General features: G+C 39.4%; 1 protein-coding gene across 1 annotated transcript; it reads left to right on the top strand.

Moving 5' to 3' along the window:
* Positions 1 to 7,630: 7,630 nt before the first annotated feature.
* Positions 7,631 to 8,476, top strand: LOC113123004 (trace amine-associated receptor 4-like). Its single transcript, XM_026294712.1, has one exon. It carries the CDS (start codon positions 7,631 to 7,633, stop codon positions 8,474 to 8,476), a length of 846 nt encoding a protein of 281 aa, XP_026150497.1.
* Positions 8,477 to 17,510: the final 9,034 nt, after the last annotated feature.

Raw genomic sequence — 17,510 nt, 5'->3', positions numbered from 1 at the left:
CGGATCCTCCTCCCCAGCCCCTGCTTCCCTTATGGAAGACGTGAAAGGGAAAGTGAAAGTGACTTAACTGGCTAAGTATGGTGACCCATACTCGGAATTTGTGCTCTGCTTTTAACCCAATCCCAAGTGCACACACACAGCAAGTGAACACACACACACCGTGCACACACACCCGGGGCAGTGGGCAGCCAAACCTGCAATTTTCAGGTTACAAGTCCGACTCCCTATCCATTAGGCCATGACTGCCCCCCTCTGACGTGTTGACAGGATTGAGGAGATCCTCGAAGTATTCCTTCCACCGTCTGACAATATCCCCAGTCAAGGTCAGCAGCTCCCCACTTCCACTGTAAACAGTGTTGGTAGAGCACTGTTTCCCCCTCCTGAGGTGCCGGGCGGTTTTCCAGAATCTCTTTGGGGCTGACAGGTAGTCCTTCTCCATGGCCTCACCAAACTCATCCCATACCCGAGTTTCTGCCGCCGTCACCACCTGGGCTGCAGCACGCTTGGCCCGACGGTACCTGTCAGTTGGTTCGGGAGTCCCACAAGCCAACCAAGCTCGGTAGGACTCCTTCTTCAGCTTGACAGCATCCCTTACATCCGGTGTCCACCACCAGGTTCCGGGATTGCCGCCACGACAGGCACCCGAAACCTTACGTCCACAGCGCCTAGCCGTCGCGTCGACAATGGAGGTGGAAAACATGGTCAATTCGAACTCGATGACCTGGATCTGGTAGAAGCTCTCTCGGAGGTGTGAGTTAACCCTCTGGGGTCGACGCACGCGCCAGCGCGTTTTGACGCATCTTTTCCTGATAAGGCCAAAACAAACTTAAATTACTCCATCAATTCTGATCGTACAGATAAAAGAAATATATCATTCAAATCTGTAAAGGGTCTACTTTTAGTTGTATACCATCATAATAAAAACAAAACGCTGTGCTTTTTTTAAATAAAGAAAGCCGACAGGGTGCGCTCTCGGCCTTTTCTGTCACAGACGCGTAAATAAAACAACCAGAATCTCAGCGAATACTTGGCTCATAAAAATAAGAATTATATGGCTAGAAAGCTTTAAATGTTTTCTTTTAAATGAAACAATTCAAGTCAAAGACAAATCATCACTTTTTATTTAATCCGTATGAACGTAAGGAGAAGTCCGTTTTTTCCTGTCTCACCTCATTACAGGTAATGCGGTCCCGCCTTGTACTCTGTCCACTGTTCACATGTAAATAATCTCAGGTGAACCAGGTAAATATGTGCACACCCCCGAGAAATGACACAAAACATCAAACTTCATCATAGAATTTACTCACTTTTTCAGTGCATTTGGATGATAGAGCGTCACGGACGTGAAGAAGCACTTCTTGTATTCCACACAGAGACAAACAGTTTAGCTTGTCCTCAGAGTAAAAACACTGATTTTAACTCAAATGAGGATCGTTTGCTCCTCATTGTGTTGTATTGTGCTGCACTAATCCGTCCCATCTACATTGACTGAAAGGCTCATTATGCGCGCCTTTGTCTGGTCGTTCAGTGTGTCTTTTGTCTTCTCAGGTAAATCACATGACTATTCATCCTCAGACACACCCTCTTGCATATGGCCTTTCTGGACAAAAAGTGTCTTAAAAAATTTAAATCAGTGTATTGTTTACTGTGAATGTGTGAACAAGATGACATTCACAACACTCTGAAGTAAACACTTTAGCCTACAACATGCAGGTCTCCAAAGTCTTGTGAACCAATGTTCTGTTTGTGTTTTATGGTCTTATTTCAGTGAGTAAAAAAGTGTAGTTTTGCAATAACCATGCATAAACACTTTTTTCTCAAAAACACAATCATGTATAAACTTGCTGCTCACATATTATTGTAGCCCATTTTGTGCTGATTACAGTGTTATTAGACTTCAGACATTAATATGTTTAAAAGACACTGAAAAAAGCACAAATGTCAGGACATGTCAAAATTTGTCTGGTCTTTAACCCTCAGACCCCAGAGGGTTAAAGACCCCTCTGACAGCGGGTTCGGCCAAACATTCCCAACAGACCCTCACAGTACGTTTGGGCCTGCCAAGTCTGTCCCGCTTCCTCCTCCGCCAGTGGATCGAACTCACCACCAGGTGATGATCAGTTGACAGCTTTGCCCCTCTCTTCACCCGAGTGTCCAAGACATACGGCCGAAGGTCAGATGACACGACTACAAAGTCGATCACTGACCTCCGGCCTAGGGTGTCCTGGTGCCATGTGCGCTGATGGACACCCTTATGCTTGAACATGGTGTTTGTTATGGACAAACTGTGACTAGCACAGAAATCCAGCAACAGAACACCACTCGGGTTCGTATCGGGGAGGCCGTTCCTCCCAATCACGCCCCTCCAGGTTTCACTGTCGCTGCCCACGTGAGCGTTGAAGTCCCATAGGCCGAAATAACAGTGAGAGACCTATCCCTGACCCGAAGCTGCAGGGAAACAACCCTTTCATTCTGGGGGGAAAACTCACATGGCAGCTGAGCTGGGGAGCTATGAGCAAGCCCACACAAGCTCGCAGCCTCTCAAGGCGAGCAACTGCAGAGAAGAAGAGGGTCCAGCCTCTCTGGAGCTGGGTTCCAGAGCCCAGGCTGTGCGTGGAGGAGAGCCCGACTATCTCTACTCGGTACCACTCGACCTCCCGCACAAGCTCAGGCTCCTTCCCCCCCAATAAGGTGACATTTCATGTTCCTAGAGCCAGTTTCAGCATCCGGGGATCGGGTCGCCGAGGTCCCCGTCCTCGACCACTGCCCAATCCATTAGGCACCGGCCCCTTATGGATCCTCCTGCGGGTGGTGGGTCAACAGAAAGGATGCAGCCTCTAAATTGAGATACATCTAAGGACTCATTTACATCTAAAAGCAATTTAGAGACCTTAAATAAACTAACCTGCATGTTTCTGAACTGTGGAAAGCTAGAGTCCCTGGAGAAAATCTACACCAACAGAAAGAACAAGCAAAATCCACACACCAAGGCCCCAGATTCAAACTGTGACACTCCGTATGCACTTAGGCACTAAGGAAAGAAGCTACTGGAAATGATTAGAAGAGATAATAGAGGAGGGAAATCTGTTTACAGGTGTTGAACTTCAGTCTTCCAATTTCAGTTTTCCAATTATCCCTGTCCTACCGACTGCTGATTACCTCGAACAGGTGTGTTCAGCCAATCAGAAGCTGCTATGGCAGGTATAGTCAGAAAACAAAAAGGACAGTGGCCTCCTGAGGACAGTTTGACACCATTCCTTTAGTGATTAAATAAGGATGTTAGATGTTAAATTGATTTTTGAATAGCTTTGATATTCTTTATTGATAGTAAATACAACAATACAATACAATAAGTATGTTGGTGGAGGCTGTAGCCAGACTGGGAGGCCCATTCTAGGGCTGTGAAAGTGTCTGCCGGCTTTGGGGTAAGAGCCATGACTAGTTCCAGACATTAGTCCCACTACCCTGAGGTTTTAGCCAGTCTGGGAGACACATCCTGGTCCTGTTGGTCTGTACATGTGTGTGTGAGTGTTGTCAAGTACATTTTGCCTTTCTAGAAAGGAACACTTTAGCAATTGTATGACACACAGAAGCTTTTTAACCTAGAAGGGTGTTAACACAGTCACATCTGTGCCTAAGCATAGCCTAGCGTTTTCAAAAATGTTTAAATAGCACAAAACATGTCGGCCCATGGATCTGAACAAATTTTTGTTGGAGTACATTGTTGTGTCTTTGACAATAAGGTGTACTTTTGGTGTCACATTCTGATATTTTGTGGTATATTGTCAGTATGTCCTCACTTCAGATGAGAACATGTTGACATTTTCCCAGAGTGTGTTACAACAATGTCAGACTGACAAGGAGGAGGGACATTAGTTCAGTAATTAGGAGAAGATGTCAGAGGAGGAACAAATTAGATGGAGAGTTGTCAGAGCTCAGCAGTGTCTCCTCTCCTCTCTCTGATGGAGGAAACTGAACTCTGCTTTCCACAGCTAAACACCTCCTGTGTGAAGCCAAAGCGTCCTCTCTCTGACACTGTGCTGATTTACATGATACTGTCCTTTATCTCTCTGCTCACTGCAGCTCTCAACCTGTTGGTCATCATCTCCATCTCACACTTCAAGTACACACATATTTCATCACTACAGTAGTCTAGTAGCTGTGCCAAAGAAATGATAGTGGAAAAATGTATTTTTTCTCTCTATGTGCTGTTGAATTTGTTATTTGAGCTGCTTATATCTTTATCTTTAATGCTAATCAATACTACAAACAATGAGTATGTTGCTGTCTTTCCTCTCCAGGCAGCTCCACACTCCCACCAATTCCCTCATCCTCTCTCTGGCTGTCTCAGATTTCTTCGTGGGCTTCATCCTGTTGTTTCAAAGTATGCTCATAGATGGCTGCTGGTACATTGGTGACCTCATGTGCGCTCTGTATTATGGTTTAGATTATATTATATGTTCTACATCAGTAGGAAACATGATCCTGATTTCCATTGACCGTTATGTGGCTATTTGTGACCCTCTGCATTACTCCATCAGAGTCACTCAAAAAAGAGTTCAAGTCTGTGTTTGTCTCTGTTGGATCTGTTCTCTCTTCTGTCTTGTGTTTTTGAATGAAAACCTGACACAACCAGGCCAATATAATTCATGTGTTGGAGAGTGTGTGATAATTATTAATTTAATTGAACGAGTGGCTGGTTTTATTTTTTACTTCATTCTTCCCATTACTGTTATTGTGGTTCTGTATATGAGAGTATTTGTGGTGGCTGTGTCTCAGGCTCGTGCCATGAGGTCTCACATTACAACTGTCACAGTCCAGGGTTCAAGGAAAGTAACTGCTAAAAAATCTGAACTCAAAGCAGCCAGGACTCTTGGTGTTGTTGTAGGCGTCTTTATCATTTGTTTCTGTCCTTATTTTTGTGTCAGTCTTGCAGATCAGGAAACTTTGTTCAATATTTCATCTGCTGCCTATGTAATATGTCTGTACTATTTTAACTCCTGTCTAAACCCTCTGATCTATGCCTTTTTCTACCCCTGGTTTAGAAAATGTATAAAAGTTATTGTTACACTTCAAATACTGAAGTCTGGCTCTAGTGACACCAACATACTTTAAAATGACACAGTGGAGTGACTGAAATAAGGCGTTTACTGTGCTGAGAAAATGTGATTGAACTTGTTAATGTTGAGTCAGTCACTTTAAACACTTTCTAGACAAACCAAATATTTTTTTAAATCAATACACTGCACACATTTGATGTGGTTTAGGTTTAAAAGAATGCAATAATTCTTTCCTAACTTTCATTACATGAAATTTAAACGAGAAATAAGCAGCAATTCATATGTAACGAAGGAGAAATCTGTAGGAAAAGTGACTGCACGATATCTGCATTACCCTCTGTCAGTAATATATGGTTATCCTCCTCTTTTGGTTAGGTCAGTGACATTTACTTTAAAGTTATATGTATTTGATGAATGATAAATATCATAAACTCATTGCTGTGATTTTAGTTATACACACAGCTTCTTATACTGAATAATTTCTGAACTGCAGCTTCATATTTGTTCAAAACCTACATCAGATCTAAACAGCTGCTGCTTTCCCTCAGTATACAGGGAAAATCCACCACAAAGGCAAAGTTTGTAGGAGTTTGTTAATTCTTGTTATTAATCATCTTATTATAGTGGAATGAAACATCCATAATGTTATAGGTCTGATTGTGTGTTGGACAGATATTAAATCTGTTCACATCAGTAAAACTTTATTATGGTTTGTCAGACAGTTTAAAACAAAGGACTATTAAAGCATCTGTTATAAAACTGTTCATAATTTGTCATGATCCTCTTCCTTTATAATAGGACACAGATTTTCACTTTATGTGATCCATTTTTTACTGTTATTATGTTGGACTCACTGTAGACATGTTTGTACAGTTTTTAAAGCAGCACCTTTACCTACCATGATCCTGTGCTTGTTTTGATGATATTTAAGTGTAAATCTTCAAAACTTCAGAATATGTTCAGATTGTGACTCCAACTTGAAATCATCCTTTTTATCAATTGCTTAAGGCAGACTTGAGTCCTGCTGTGGCCTATGTAGCATTGTAGTAGACCTGTGATAGCATAAGAAATCAGCTGCAGCTGTTTTCAGTCCACACTGTACTTTCTGTCCTTTCTCACTCACTGTAAATCTTATTGAATTCTCAAAAATGAACATTTTAACAGAGGTCTGCAGGTACAGGTGGACAAGTGTGTGGCCATGTACATGGTCTTCCACCTGAATTGCAATTTTTTTTTTGATGACTGAATGAAAGTATGAAAAACTCCATCCTGGTTTTGTCTTGTCAAAGTCTCTTAAAAATTACATCATATATACATTGTCATTTCACTCACTTTTCTTCTCTTCTACTCATTCAGATTCCCCTTTTAAAACCAGTATCTCAACCTGTGCAAGTTTCAGATATGCCATCTTCAAATAGTTCTTTAATTCATGATTGCACTTTTAATTTGTTAGTCATTTTCTTCAGGAAATCATTCCTGAATGTGATTTTTAATGTTACATCTCTAACATCTAAATTAGTCGATTAACAACATCAGTCAAACTCTTATATTATCTGTTTGGTTTGAAACATGGCTTAAACCTGTTTATAATATAGGCCAACACTTACTGAAGCATCTTTGCCAAATTAGAGTCTTGCCAAAGGCCCACACACTGCCAGAACTGGTGGTGGCTTGGATGTTATATTTAGGGCAAGCAATGGCTTCACTGTATTATTCTTTGAAATAGGACAGACTTGTCATGACACTGTGACACAGTCGGCCTTTACATGCAGCCTTCAAAGTATCTAGCACTCATGTTTGCCTAAAAGCAATTTAGAGTCCTTAAACAAACTAACCTGCATGTTTTTGAACTGTGGGAAGCTAGAGTCTCTGGAGAAAATCCACACTAACAGAAAAAACAAGCAAAATCCAGACAGCAAGGCCCCAGATTCAAACTGTGACACTCCATATGTACTTAGGCACTAAGCAAAGAGGCAAACAGGTCCATAGATTTGAAAATATTATTTTTGTTGGAGTACACTGTTGTGTCTTTGACAATAAGGTGTACTTTTGGTGTCACATTCTGACATTTTGTGTTATATTGTCAGTATGTCTTCACTTCAGATGAGAATATGTTGACATTTTCCCAGAGTGTGTTACAACAATGTCAGACTGACAAGGAGGAGGGACATTAGTTCAGTAATTAGGAGAAGATGTCAGAGGAGGAACAAATTAGCTGGAAAGTTGTCAGAGCTCAGCAGTGTCTCCTCTCCTCTCTCTGATGGAGGAAACTGAACTCTGCTTTCCACAGCTAAACACCTCCTGTGTGAAGCCAAAGCGTCCTCTCTCTGACACTGTGCTGATTTACATGATACTGTCCTTTATCTCTCTGCTCACTTCAGCTCTCAACCTGTTGGTCATCATCTCCATCTCACACTTCAAGTAGACACATATTTCATCACTACAGTAGTCTAGTAGCTGTGCCAAAGAAATGGTAGTGGAAAAATGTCTTTTTTCTCTCTATGTGCTGTTGAATTTGTTATTTGAGCTGCTTATGTCTTTATCTTTAATGCTAATCAATACTACAAACAATGAGTATGTTGCTGTCTTTCCTCTCCAGGCAGCTCCACACTCCTACCAATTCCCTCATCCTCTCTCTGGCTGTCTCAGATTTCTTCGTGGGCTTCATCCTGTTGTTTCAAAGTATGCTCATAGATGGCTGCTGGTACATTGGTGACCTCATGTGTGTTGTGTGTTGTTGTATAGATTACATTATAACTTTTTCAGTAGTGGGAAACATGGTGCTCATATCCATTGACCGTTATGTGGCTATTTGTGACCCTCTGCATTACTCCATCAGAGTCACTCAAAAAAGAGTTCAAGTCTGTGTTTGTCTCTGTTGGATCTGTTCTCTCTTCTGTTTCATTGTGTTATTGAAAGATAATCTGAAACAACCAGGCCAATATAATTCATGTGTTGGAGAGTGTGTGATAATGGTTTCATTAAGTGAACAAGTAGTAGGCTTTTTTATTTACTTCATTCTTCCCATTACTGTTATTGTGGTTCTGTATATGAGAGTATTTGTGGTGGCTGTGTCTCAGGCTCGTGCCATGAGGTCTCACATTACAACTGTCACAGTCCAGGGTTCAAGGAAAGTAACTGCTAAAAAATCTGAACTCAAAGCAGCCAGGACTCTTGGTGTTGTTGTAGTCGTGTTTATCATTTGTTTCAGTCCTTATTATTTTGTCAGTCTTGCAGATCAAGAAACTTTGTTCAATGTTTCAACTGCTGCCTTTTTGACATGTCTGTACTATTTTAACTCCTGTCTAAACCCTCTGATCTATGCCTCTTTCTACCCCTGGTTTAGAAAATGTACAAAAGTTATTGTTACACTTCAAATACTGAAGTCTGGCTCTAGTGACACCAACATACTTTAAAATGACACAGTGGAGTGACTGAAATAAGGCGTTTATTGTGCTGAGAAAATGTGATTGAACTTGTTAATGTTGAGTCAGTCACTTTAAGCACTTTCTAGACAAACCAAATATTTTTTTAAATCAATACACTGCACACATTTGATGTCGTTTAGGTTTAAAAGAATGCAATAATTCTTTCCTAACTTTCATTACATGAAATTTAAACAAGAAATAAGCAGCAATTCATATGTAACGAAGGAGAAATCTGTAGGAAAAGTGACTGCAAGATATCTGCATTACCCTCTGTCAGTAATATATGGTTATCCTCCTCTTTTGGTTAGGTCAGTGACATTTACTTTAAAGTTACATGTATTTGATGAATGATAAATATCATAAACTCATGGCTGTGATTTTAGTTATACACACAGCTTCTTAAACTGAATAATTTCTGAACTGCAGCTTCATATTTGTTCAAAACCTACATCAGATCTAAACAGCTGCTGCTTTCCCTCAGTATACAGGGAAAATCCACCACAAAGGCAAAGCTTGTAGGAGTTTGTTAATTCTTGTTATTAATCATCTTATTATAGTGGAATGAAACATCCATAATGTTATAGGTCTGATTGTGTGTTGGACAGATATTAAATCTGTTCACGTCAGTAAAACTTTATTATGTTTTGTCAGACAGTTTAGAACAAAGGAATATTACAGCATCTGTTATAAAACTGTTCATAATTTGTCATAATCCTCTTCCTTTCTAAGAGGACACAGATTTTCACTTTATGTGATCCATTTTTTACTGTTATTATGTTGGACTCACTGTAGACATGTTTGTACAGTTTTTAAAGCAGCACCTTTACCTACCATGATCCTGTGCTTGTTTTGATGATATTTAAGTGTAAATCTTCAAAACTTCAGAATACGTTCAGATTGTGACTCCAACTTGAAATCATCCTTGTTAACAATTGCATAAGGCAGACTTGAGTCCTGCTGTGGCCTATGTAGCATTGTAGTAGACCTGTGATAGCATAAGAAATCAGCTGCAGCTGTTTTCAGTCCACACTGTACTTTCTGTCCTTTCTCATTCACTGTAAATCTTATTGAATTCTCAAAAATGAACATTTTAACAGAGGTCTGCAGGTACAGGTGGACAAGTGTGTGGCCATGTACATGGTCTTCCACCTGAATTGCAAGTTTTTGTTTTGGTGACTGAATGAAAGTATGAAAAACTCCATCCTGGTTTTGTCTTGTTAAAGTCTCTTAAAAATTACATCATATAAACATTGTCATTTCACTCACTTTTCTTCTCTTCTACTCATTCAGATTACCCTTTTAAAACCAGTATCTCAACCTGTGCAAGTTTCAGATATGCCATCTTCAAATAGTTCTTTAATTCATGATTGCACTTTTAATTTGTTAGTCATTTTCTTCAGGAAATCATTCCTGAATGTGATTTTTAATGTTACATCTCTAACATCTAAATTAGTCGATTAACAACATCAGTCAAACTCTTATATTAATCTGTTTGGTTTGAAACATGGCTTAAACCTGTTTATAATATAGGCCAACACTTACTGAAGCATCTTTGCCAAATTAGAGTCTTGCCAAAGGCCAACACACTGCCAGAACTGGTGGTGGCTTGGATGTTATGTTTAGGGCAAGCAATGGCTTCACTGTATTTTCTGTTCCATCCTGGCCTTTGTTTGAAAGTTCATGCAGCAAAAATATCAATTTGATTTACAAATGCATGTCACCAATCCACGTTCTGGCTTGCTGTTTGTACAGAGCACCTGGCTCAACCCAGGCTCTTATGACTGACTGGTGATCGGCTCTCTTACCTTGTGACTAACTCTGTCTTCAGGGTTTTTTACTGCTTTTTGATCTTTTTGGTTTTGTCACAATGTTTCTGTACCCATGTATTCTTATAGTAATATGCTAAATTTAGTCTTAACACACATCGTTTCTGACTCTATTCATAATTGCTCCTCTTTCATTGGTCTCAGACCACAATTCTTGATACTAGATTATCCCGTCCTGTTGCTGCTGTTGGATCTTTGACTAGTGCTCATACAATTACTCCAGGGACTATAAGTCTTATTTGTCAACAGCTGTCCCATTCACTTGCAATGAATCCAGCTGCCTGCGATTCACTGGATCTGTGAATCATTTTAATGTCACTTTATCAAATGCTCGACTAAACGTCTTCTCCCCAACTTGCTTCATTTTCCTTTCTCTCCAAATAAATAACATAATTGATCTATTAATGTGTGGCAAATGAGAACCTGTATTCTTTGAAATAGGACAGACTTGTCATGACACTGTGACACAGTCGGCCTTTACATGCAGCCTTCAAAGGATGCAGCCCCTAAATTGAGACATGTTGACATTTTCCCAGTGTGTTACAACAATGTCAGACTGACAAGGAGGGAGGACATTAGTTCAGTAATTAGGAGAAGATGTCAGAGGAGGAACAAATTAGCTGGTGAGTTGTCAGAGCTCAGCAGTGTGTCCTCTCCTCTCTCTGATGGAGGAAACTGAACTCTGCTTTCCACAGCTAAACACCTCCTGTGTGAAGCCAAAGCGTCCTCTCTCTGACACTGTGCTGATTTACATGATACTGTCCTTTATCTCTCTGCTCACTGCAGCTCTCAACCTGTTGGTCATCATCTCCATCTCACACTTCAAGTAGACACATATTTCATCACTACAGTAGTCTAGTAGCTGTGCCAAAGAAATGATAGTGGAAAAATGTCTTTTTTCTCTCTATGTGCTGTTGAATTTGTTATTTGAGCTGCTTATATCTTTATCTTTAATGCTAATCAATACTACAAACAATGAGTATGTTGCTGTCTTTCCTCTCCAGGCAGCTCCACACTCCCACCAATTCCCTCATCCTCTCTCTGGCTGTCTCAGATTTCTTCGTGGGCTTCCTCCTGTTTTTTCAAAGTATGCTCATAGACGGCTGCTGGTACATTGGTGACCTCATGTGTGTTCTGTATTGTTGCATAGATTACATTACAATTTCTTCATCAGTAGGAAACATGATCCTGATATCCATTGACCGTTATGTGGCTATTTGTGACCCTCTGCATTACTCCATCAGAGTCGCTCAAAAAAGAGTTCAAGTCTGTGTTTGTCTCTGTTGGATCTGGTCTCTCTTTTATTGCATTGTGTTTTTGAAAGATAATCTGAAACAACCAGGCCAATATAAATCATGTGTTGGAGAGTGTGTGATAATCCTCAACAAAAATGAACGAGTTACAAATCTTATTTGGGGTTTCATTCTTCCCATTACTGTTATTGTGGTTCTGTATATGAGAGTATTTGTGGTGGCTGTGTCTCAGGCTCGTGCCATGAGGTCTCACATTACAACTGTCACAGTCCAGGGTTCAAGGAAAGTAACTGCTAAAAAATCTGAACTCAAAGCAGCCAGGACTCTTGGTGTTGTTGTAGGCGTCTTTATCATTTGTTTCTGTCCTTATTTTTGTGTCAGTCTTGCAGATCAGGAAACTTTGTTCAATGCCTAATCTGCTGCCTTTGTACTATGTCTGTTGTATTTTAACTCCTGTCTAAACCCTCTGATCTATGCCTCTTTCTACCCCTGGTTCAGAAAATGTACAAAAGTTATTGTTACACTTCAAATACTGAAGTCTGGCTCTAGTGACACCAACATACTTTAAAATGACACAGTGGAATGACTGAAATAAGGCGTTTACTGTGTTGAAAATGAATTTAGACTTGTAAGTCAGAGACTTCATTAACTTTCAAATCAGTCCAAAATGTTTTTTTGTTCATTTTTAATTAGTAATCTACACACATATGTTGGGGAAGTAAATAAAAAAATTTTAGTAAGCAGAATAATTTTTTTTGAACTTTGAATCCATGTCATATAAAAATAGAAATAAGCAGCAATTCATATGTAACGAAAGAGAAATCTGTAGGAATAGTGATTGTGTGATATCTGCATTACCCTCTGTCAGTAATATATGTTTGTCCTCCTCTTTTGGTTAGGTCAGTGACATTTACTTTAAAGTTATATGTATTTGATGAATGATAAATATCATAAAATCAATGCTGTGATTGTAGTTATACACACAGCTTCTTATACTGAATAATTCCTAAACTGCAGCTTCATATTTGTTCAAAATATGAGAGAGAATTCAAAAAGAAGGAATATCAAAACATTGCTTATAAAATATCCAAATCTTTAAAATAAGTAAAATAAAGGGAATGAATATTTCCTTTCTCAGAGTGAATAAGTCATAATACTCTTCCTTTATAATAACACACAGATCTTCACTTTCTCTATGTGGTCCTATGTTTTACTGTTCTTATGTTGGACTCACTGTGAACATGTTTGCACAGTTTGTCCACAGTCCAACCATGATCCTGTGTTTGTCTTGAGGTCACTGTAAGTTTAACCTACAAAACTGTGTGTCTTGTAGGTTAAATTAAAGCTTCATCATATGTTCAGATTGTGACTCCAAACTGAGGTAAACCTGGTTGTTAACAATTGTGTGATGACGGACTGAGGCCTGCCTGGACCCACATAGCATTGTTTGGTTGCATTGCTGTGATAGTATCAGTAGGCTAAAATGACATTAGAGAGGAATGTTTGTACTGAATAACTTTTTCTCATGCCAGAATAAATGTTGGTTACCCACAAAGGCTAGCAGAGTATTTAGGTGGATATGGTAGCATGGTACTGCTGATAGGATCATGAGGACTTAGTTGACTTTTCTGGAGGATGAGGCCTTCTAGGTTTGTTCAAGGTGTGTGGGGGGTACTGTTGAGGACTTGACATTAGTTTGGTTCTGCTAGTGATTAGACTGTCCAAAGGAGCAGCAATTCTTGAAGGAGTCTTTGGATTTTTTACTGTGTTGTGGCTGCAAGTAAAGAAAGTTCTTTGATACTGAAACACACTGATGTTTTCTGTCTCTCAACAAAGCAGAGTAATTGAGACAGTGTCCATCTGAAAACCTTGTAGACTTGCCTGCACTTTCACGAGGGCAGGGCTGAAGCTGAAAAGCTGCTCTGGACTATGATCCAGCCCAACCCAGGTATGGGTGTTTATTTCAGGAATATGAAAAATGAAAAATGTTTACCCTCCTGTCTCCTAATCTACCTTACTTTAGTATAACTGAAACACTTCTGAATAGGGCCTATTGTGTATTGTGGAACTATAATTTTTGCTCTCATTGAGAACAGTTTGCTCTAACCTTGACTATTTGATAAGAACCCAGATGTCTTTCTGTGAGAAATCACCTCCCTTTTTGTGTTACCATGAAAACGTTGGGCTGCAAACAGCCAGTGACCCTCATGCTGTACCAAGGTGCTGTGACTGTTACTCCTTGCAACTAGAACTTCTACATCTTCTCCTATCTTGCCGAAGTTCGTCCTCTGAGTCTATTTGTTAAAAAATTTACCTAACACACTCTCTGCCATCTTGACGTGTATAACTATATTAAAAGACGATAAATAACTATTATATAGAATTATAAAGAAAAATTAACATATGCATTGTGGCCATCAGCCTTCTTGTACTATCTATAGCCCTTTCAGATTCTACAGACGACCAGTCCTCCTCTGACTCTCACACACAAAAACTCCACAGTGGTTGTGAATTTAGAATAAGTCTATTTCGTTTGGTCATTGACATTATATTAAACTATCTGATAATTATGGTGTGATAGTTAAGAGAGGACTGAAGGCAAACTAGAATATTGTCATGAACCGGGTGGAATGAGGACCAGTAAGTTGCCAAACACCACAACTCAGATGTAAAAGTTTTATTCTTTCTTTATGGAAAGGGCATTGAGTGCAGCTGATAGAGTAACCAGGAGGTGAAATGTAAACTGAAGTGTTTATTGGAGGGTTTACGAGAGGTGACGGCGCAACATAGCAGATAAAGAAGAATCCTTCTCCAAACTGCCTGTAATCAGCCAGATATTTGGTGTATCTAGGGAAATACATAAATACACAAAATTAGTGAAAAATCCTTAAAAAGTAGCATTTCATTTTTCACCATTTCATTAAACAACCTCAAAGAAATTCACTTTAAATGAAAATCCTGTCAATATCCACCTTCATGCTAATGAAAGTTCAGGTGAAGGTTTTAGTCCACAAAAACCGCTGAAGTTTGCAGTTGAGGTAATTGGTGTTGCAAGATTTTCCCAAACACACACTCACACACCTGTCACTTTATTGAATGTTTATGTTCTTCTGTACAGGTGACATCTATTACATGTCTGTCTACCCTGGGAGAGAGATCCCTCCCATCTGAGGTTTTCCCTAGGCTTTTTTCCCTAATTTTTTCACATTAAAATTATTTCTAGGAGTTCTTCCTCCTTTAAATAAAGATTGTAAAGACAAACAATGTCACAGATTGTAAACCTCACTGGGCGAATGTAAATTGTGATGCTAGGCTATACAGACAAAACTGAAATAATATTAACTGCTTTAAATTGTCATCAGGGGCAGCATGGTGGTTGAGTGGTTAGCACTGTTGCCTTAGGGCAAGAAGGTCTTGGGTTAGCAACCCGCCCTTTCTATGTGGAGTTTGCGTGGGTTTACTCCCAGCAGATCCCCGTGACCCTGGTTAAGGAATAAGCGGGTATACATAATGGATGGATGGATGGATTGTCATCATTTCTTGCTATACATCACCCATACTGTATAATCCATATGAAGATTTGACATTTTCCCAAAGATATCTTTCATATTAACAATCAATATGACAGTAATTTAGCTGCAAAGATGGCACAACGGAGGTAATAATCACAGTGCAGGTACCTGTATTACCTGCACATGTATTTGTTTAGTTTGAAATCCTTAGGTTCTTGGCTCATGTAAAGCTTCAGGAGTGTGTTTGAATTTAAATAAAATCACAGACCTTACATCAGAATTAGGTTGAATAGATAACTGGATTATCATTGATAATGAACTATATTTAATAGAAACTTTATTTAAATTTCTTGTATAAGAAATTCTGTGTTACTGACAGTTTTTAAGAATGCTAGTTTGTTTAAATATGCAACCTAAGCATGTCTTAGCACTTCTTGTGCACAACTTTCTATCCTTTCATGGAGCATCTGGAATCTAAGCAACTTCCCCCTGGGGATAAATTTCTGATTCTGATATAAAGCTGACAAGGATGGTGTTATGGCCATTTATCCTTAACCAAGTTGTCCATGTATAGCTTAATCAAATGGCCACTGAGGACCATCAAACTCAGGTTTACGCAGGTTTGAAATGAATGAGTATTCATACCAAGAGATATGATTTCATGATGATTTATTTACGCATTGGTCAGCAAACTTACAGACAATAAACGTGCCTGCATCCTCTCTGTTCCTGGTAAAAAAAAAACCATGTGCCCTCGGTCCTGCCGGATCCTCCCACCTTGACCTACTTATATCAATTCACTGACACACCTGTACCACATGAAATAAACTAAACGATAAACACAAATAGCTCCAACAGATGGTTTAGTCAGTGTACAGAAAAAGAAAACCATTCATCCAACAACTTTTCAATGAATGTCACCAACATTGCTGCTGTTATTACACAACTAAGCAAATTAAACATTAAGCCTCATCCGTATTTGAACAATAACTAAACTAATTCCTGAGTATAAATTTTCTGATATCATTATACACACAGCAGAGCTACAGACCAATTACTGTTAGCGTTTAGCTAAGCAACATGTATATTTATATGTTTACAGACTTCTGTCCTTATACACGGCAGTGAAGCACAGACCGGAGTAGAGCTGGAAGCAAATTGGCACGTTCAAACTTCCGTGAACAACCTGCACCTCACAAAGCAGATCGGTCTGGTGCATGTTGGGAGATGTAGTTAACGCTAATATCTTTGCTGTGTGATACACTGGATGCAGTAACGTTAACGCGTTAGCTTATTAATTTCGCTAACCTATCTAGCTTAGTTCATTAACAATAAGCTATCATAACAATTTGACATGAACGCAAACATTATGTTAGGTTATGAATTTACAGAAACTATTAGGCAAGGCAAAGCAAGTTTATTTATATAGCACAAATTCATACACAGAGTAATTCAAAGTGCTTTACAGAAATAAAAGACATAAGCAAGAATAAAAATAAAAAGGCAAAAAGTTAACATTAATTAAAAATTAATATTAGAGGAAACTGAGTGCAGATAGATCGGTTTGGACAAAACACTGTCAGGTCTAGTCAGGTCATATGTTATATGCCACACTAAAAAGAAAGGTTTTTAGCTTGGACTTAAGAGAGATGAGGCTTGCCTAACATCATCAGGAAGACTATTCCAGGTTTTAGCTGCATATAACTGAAACGCTGCTTCTCCCTGTTTAGTCCTGACTCTGGGCACGAGCAGAAGGCCTGTCCCTGATGTTCTCAGAGTTCGAGATGGTTCATATGGCATCAGCATGTCAGAGATGTACTGTGGCGCTGAGCCATGAAGAGACTTATACACAAGCAGTGCTGTTTTAAAGTCTATTCTCTGAGAGACAGGAAGCTAATGCAGAGATCTGAGAACTGGAGTAATGTGGTTGTACTTCCTGGTTCTAGTCAGGACCCGAGCAACAGCGTTCTGAATGTACTGTAGCTGCCTTACAGCTCATTTTGAGAGCCCTGTGAACAGGCCGTTTCAGTAATCTAACCTGCTAGAGATAAATGCATGGATGAGTCTTTCCAGGTCTGATTTAGACATGATCCCTTTGATTCTGGCAATGGTTTTGAGATGATAAAATGCTGACGATGTTATCGATTTAATGTGGCTGTTAAAATTCAAGTCTGAGTCCATGATTACCCCTAGATTTCTAACTTGATTTTTAAATTTTAGAGAAAGAGACTCGAGGTAACTGCTGACACTTTCTCTTTGTTTCTGAGGCCCAAAGATGATTATTTCAGTCTTGTCACTGTTTATTTGGAGAGAGTTGTTTTGCATCCACAGAGTGATCTGTTCAATACAGCTGCACAGTGAATCGACTGGTCCATATTCACCAGCTGTGAGTGAAATGTAAATCTGAGTGTCATCTGCATAATTATGGTAG

The sequence above is a fragment of the Mastacembelus armatus genome, chromosome 21, assembly GCF_900324485.2.
Source record: "Mastacembelus armatus chromosome 21, fMasArm1.2, whole genome shotgun sequence".
Taxonomy (NCBI): domain Eukaryota; kingdom Metazoa; phylum Chordata; class Actinopteri; order Synbranchiformes; family Mastacembelidae; genus Mastacembelus; species Mastacembelus armatus.
The sequence above is the reverse complement of the archived record's forward strand: the minus strand, read 5'-3'. Positions and strand labels throughout refer to the sequence as shown.

What these genes read in the sequence shown, in the direction of transcription:
- LOC113123004 (XM_026294712.1), top strand. Translation starts at nt 7,631, where the DNA reads ATGAGTATGTTGCTGTCTTTCCTCTCCAGGCAGCTCCACACTCCTACC.